Source organism: Ranitomeya variabilis, chromosome 2, assembly GCF_051348905.1.
Source record: "Ranitomeya variabilis isolate aRanVar5 chromosome 2, aRanVar5.hap1, whole genome shotgun sequence".
Classification (NCBI taxonomy): Eukaryota; Metazoa; Chordata; class Amphibia; order Anura; family Dendrobatidae; genus Ranitomeya; species Ranitomeya variabilis.
The window spans coordinates 384,248,204-384,253,457 of NC_135233.1; the positions used below are offsets into that span (position 1 = coordinate 384,248,204).

A 5,254-nucleotide genomic window follows, 5' to 3' on the forward strand; every position below is an offset into this window, starting at 1 on the left:
TACGGCCATTGGAGGACAAACCTGTAGAGTCAAATTCTCCTTTTATTTTTTATAGAAAAAATACATAACATGAATCCCATCAATACCTTTTTACATTGTGACACTATATAATAATAATAATTAATAATTTATAATAATAAAAATTGCACAATAATTCTGTCCGGTGATGTCCAAAGCATAAACCATGGTGGAATCGTATCCCCTGACTCATTTTTTCAAGGAACAAGCAAGAAAAAAAGTAGGTTCGTAGAAAACAACAGGTGATAAGAGTCATAGTGTGATGTAACAGCAGGTTTTATGGACCATTCTGCTATCTCTCTTGTTAATGAAAAACTGCAGTCCTCATTTATTGTCAGGACAGTTTAGACATTATGCAGCTGCCTTCGTAAAGTCTTCAAAAGGTACGGGCATGAATCTTCGTAGAATGTTATTAACTGCAGAATTCTGATTCTAAATTTCTAATTTTAGTTAATATTTTGGGGATTTTAGTTACTAAATCTTTGTTTTTGTGTTTTTTTTCCCAAATGTTTAAATCTTGTCTTCTTCTCCATTTGTTCCTCCTATTCAGTGATTTCTTTGTAAATGAATTCTCGGGAGACGTTTCTTCAGCTTCTCAGGCCTCGTTTCTTTCAGTCCTCCTTTCTCCTCTTTCCATGATCCCAAGAATCTCCCACGTGATGAATCTACGCTTTCATTTTGTGATTTTATTACTTTTTATGTCTTTTTCACTCTTGAGCATTTCACAATTCCTCTTTAGCAAATCCTCTTGTACTTCTTCCTTCTCTTTTTCTGAAGCGAAGCCCGTCCACGTCCTCATTATTTCTTCTTGGAGATCCGGTTCTTCGCTCCTTGGACAGATCTTCAACCACCACGAGAATGTCTTCTACCTTTTCGAGCCTGGTCATGCTGTGTGGATGAAGTTTCGAGATGAAAGTTCAGAGCTTCTTCATTATGCAGTGAGGGATCTCCTCCATTCTTTCTTCACATGTGATTTCTCCCCCCTCCAACATTACCTTCCAAAGGGAGGAAAATACATTTCAGAGATTGGATTCTTTGCAGAAAGTCGAGCTCTTTGCACCCCGCCTGCTTGCACTGCCTATATCCCATCTGAAGGCTATAACAGGCAAGCCTGTTTTCTCCGATGTGTGAACTCTTCTATGGATAAAATGTTGAATGTCTGTCAAATGTATTCTCATGTGGTGATGAAAACAGTTAGGATCCTGGATCTTTCCATCCTTCTTCCACTTTTGCGGGACCCCAATCTGAATCTAAGGATTATTCATCTAGTGAGGGACCCTCGAGCAGTTGCCTTATCAAGGAAAAGCTTTGTCCTTAACATCGAGAACCGGATTTTACTTAAAAATGAACTTGTTTCTAAGAACAGGAATATTACAATAAGCAAAGTCATGGCAAAGATTTGTAAAGCTCAGGCTGATATTAATTTGCTGGCCAGATCCTCCAAGTTCTTGAACGATCGCTATATGGTCATCCGTCATGAGGATCTGGCCAGATACCCGGTTGAAAGCATGAGACAAATGTTTGATTTTGCTGAACTTCAGATAACTAAAGACATGGAACAATGGATGCATAACATCACTCATGAAGAGATTCGAGGAACTGAACGATTCATGCCCTTCTCTAGAGTGTCCTCAAAGGTTATCGAGAAATGGAGAACTGCTGCTGATTTCAATTTTGTCCACCAAGTTCAACTAATGTGTAAGGGATCTATGAGAGTGTTTGGTTATTTGCCTGTAAGAACCAAGGAGGACCAGAAAAATTTAGATCTTGACGTATTAAAGAAGGATTGGTCGTCAACAAAATTTACCAAGTAAAAAATAAATACTGAAAAATTAATGAAAGAACGTTTATATTATTATAAAAAAATGTAAAAAGTAAAATATGATATTTTTATGATGTTAACATAGCATCAATTAGTTTCTTGCACTTGCCGTGTAGAAGTGACTGCTCGTTTTATGCCCCGAAGAACCTTTCTTTAATGAAGTTGTCATTAGCTTACCATAAGATGATTCCTTCTGTAGTCGATCATTTACAGACAGAATGGCCCTAATGTCAAATTCCTCCCAGCAACTCAGCCAAATGAGCAGGTGAAATGTAGAAAAATGGCGGCCAGACACTTATCTCTGGGAGGTTTTGGAGAATGCTTGTAAATATGGTATAAAATTTGCCATCTTTAGAACATGGCCTTTTCAATTTTTTCATCCAACAGTCCACGTATGTTTCAGATTGTATTTTGTTTTAGTAATTGCTTCTATTTTGTGCTTTCTGTCAGTTTAGAGATCAATGTAATTATAACTTATTAGTGTTTATGGGAGAGAGGGGGGAGAGGGAAAAGTTAGAGCTTGACACGCTGAGACATATATCATAAACCGTTGCAAATGAATATAGCTGATGGGTGCCGTACCTGCTGGTGATTTCAGTCAAATTGAGGAAGAAAGAGGGGTGTTTCCAGTGCATCCATCCAGTTTAAATAAAAAAAAAATTATTGGGACATTTTAACCCCTTACTGACATCGGACGGAATAGTTTGTCCAATGGCAGAACCCCCTGCCCCAAGCCAGGGCATGTCATCGGTTTTGAACAGCTGACATGTGCCAGCAATAGGCGCAGGTGGAATGGTGATCCACCCGCACCTGTTAACTAATTAAATGCCGCTATATAACCTATAAATATGATGCACAACTCAATACGTATGGAAAATCCTGATTTTATTAGAGAAAATTAATAAAATAAAGTAATACAGGGGATAACAGTAAGGTAGATAAAATACTTTTCCCTCGTCAAAGCTCAGGCGAAACGTGCGTCGGGCAGGTCCAGGCTCTCACAGGCTCTCATACTGGTTGGTATTCCACTCTATCTCATTCATGGCACTATGACACTTTCTTGTAATATTTTCTTATATTTATTATTAATATGTATTTAAGGGCATCATTATTTATATATCTATTTTGTGCACAGCACTTTATATATTACTAAATTTATTTATTGATTTACCTTGTATGCCATTACCCTACTAGAGGTTCGGGATTATTTAATGTGGTTACATAACATGAGAAACTATATGGGCTGTATTATCCACAAAAAATATATTTTTTTGTAATTTATGAATTTGTTATTTGTTATCATATTTGATGTGGTATTCTACAGATATCCTGTGATACCCTGTATTTTATCTACCTTACTGTTATCCCCTGTATTACTTTATTTTATTAATTTTCTCTAATAAAATCAGGATTTTCCATACGTATTGAGTTGTGCATCATATTTATAGGTTATGTAGCATCAGGTGGATGCACTCCATCTATTGTGTGTTGTTTTTTGGTTTGTGAACTAATTAAATGCCGCTGTCAAACTCTGACAGCAGCATTTAACTAGCACTTTCGTCCATCGGGCCAGAAATACGTACACCGCTGACCCCCGTCACGTGATCGGGGTTCATCGATTCATCAGCATAACAACCAGAGGTCTCCTTGAGACCTCTATGGTTGTTGAGACCAGATTACTATGACCACCAGCCTGTGGTCGGCGCTCATAACAATGCAGTAATTCTGCTACATAGAGGAGATCTGAGCATCGCCTCTATGTAGCAGAGCCGATCGAGCTATGGCAGCTTCTAGCCTCCCATGGAGGCTATTGAAGCATGCCAAAAGTTAAAGAAAAATGTATTTAAAAATATTAAAAAAATAAAAAAACATAAAAGTTCAAATCACCTCCCTTTTGCCCCATTCAAAATAAAACAATTAAAAAAATCAAAGATACACATATTTTGCATCGCCAAGTTGAGAATCGCCCGATCTATCAATAAAAAAAAAGGATTAACCTAATAGCTAAATGGCGTAGCGAGAAAAAAAATCGAAATGCCAAAATTACTTTTTTGGTCACTGTGGTATTGCATTAAAATGCAATAACAGGCGATCAAAGGAACATATCTGCACAAAGGTGGTATCATTAAAAACATCAGCTCGGCATGCAAAAAATAATCCCTCACCCAACCCCAGATCATGAAAAACGGAGACTCTACTGATATCGGAAGATTACGCAACTTTTTTTTTTAGCACACTTTGGAATTTTTTTACAAGATAAAAAAGAACCTAGACAGGTTTGGTGTCTATGAACTCGTAATGACCTGGAGAATCATAATGGCAGGTCAGTTTTAGCATTTAGTGAACCTGGCAGTCGCTAATTGCTTCTTCCAGTCACCACCCCTTGGTGACTGATTAACCCTTTCTATGCTGAAAAATGAGACATTTGATAAATCTCCCTTGTGCACAGAAATAAAATGTTTTGTGGCTCCAGAATAACCTGAATTATTACTGTTTATGTTAGGCCGGTTTCACACGTCCTGATATTTCCGGTACCAGAAAACACAGTACCGGAGATATCTGTGTCTGTGTGTGTACTACATGCAACACACGTGTGGCAACTGTGTGCCGCCCATGTGCCTCATCAGTACCACACGGATGGCCGCCGGGGAAGAAGCGCTACAGTAAGTGCTGTTCCCCTGCATGTGGTACTGAAGCTGGCTGTCTTCCCTTCTCCCCTGCTCAGCCACTGAGCAGGGGAGAATGAGTAAAAGAAAAAAACTACGTAGGGACCCCCTATATTTTTAAACCAACCTGGCAAAACTCACAGGTGCCGGCTGCTATTATCAGGCTGGTAAGGGGCAATGGATATGGGCCCCCCAGCCTAAAAACAGCAGCCCGCAGCTGCCCAGTAAAGGTGCATCTATTAGATGCGCTAATTCTGGAGCTTTGTCCGGTTCTTCCCACTTGCCCTGTAACGGGGTTAACGTCACCTTGCTATTGTAAGGTGACATTAAGCAGGCATAATAATGGAGATAATAAGATAATAAAACACCTCTGCATTACTAATCCTATAGTTGTTAAAGGGTTAATAAAACACCACTGTTGTGAATTCTGTTGTGGGTTCTGCTCTTGGGCTCCCTCCGGTGTTTATAAGTGGTAGTGCTGCTGTTTGTCCTTCACAGCAGTCATCAGGTGCGTCCACTTCGGACGGGGCTATTTAGTCTGGCCTCACCCTTTGGTGAGTGCCAGTTGTTCATTGTTTCTGGAGGATTCACATTCCTTCCTGTTCGCCCCTGCTTGCAGTTCATTTCTTCAAGATAAGTTCTGCTTGTTTTTCTGCCCACATGTTGTGGGCCTCATTGTTCAGTGCATTGCATGTTTTTTCTTGTCCAGCTTAATCTGTGTATGGATTTATGCAGCCGAGCTGGAATC

The 5,254-nt window shown here is 39.3% G+C and overlaps 1 protein-coding gene across 1 annotated transcript; it reads left to right on the forward strand.

Annotated features, from left to right (window-relative positions):
• The first annotated feature begins 327 nt into the window (after nt 1-327).
• LOC143806196 (carbohydrate sulfotransferase 4-like) lies at nt 328-1,976 on the forward strand. The gene is made up of 2 exons (XM_077286310.1): nt 328-401; nt 569-1,976. The coding sequence occupies exon 2, from the start codon at nt 654-656 to the stop codon at nt 1,830-1,832; it is 1,179 nt and encodes a 392-aa protein (XP_077142425.1). The 5' UTR covers nt 328-401; nt 569-653; the 3' UTR covers nt 1,833-1,976.
• Nucleotides 1,977-5,254: the final 3,278 nt, after the last annotated feature.

Coding starts and splice junctions, on each gene's coding strand:
- LOC143806196 (XM_077286310.1), top strand. CDS start 654: ATGATCCCAAGAATCTCCCACGTGATGAATCTACGCTTTCATTTTGTG.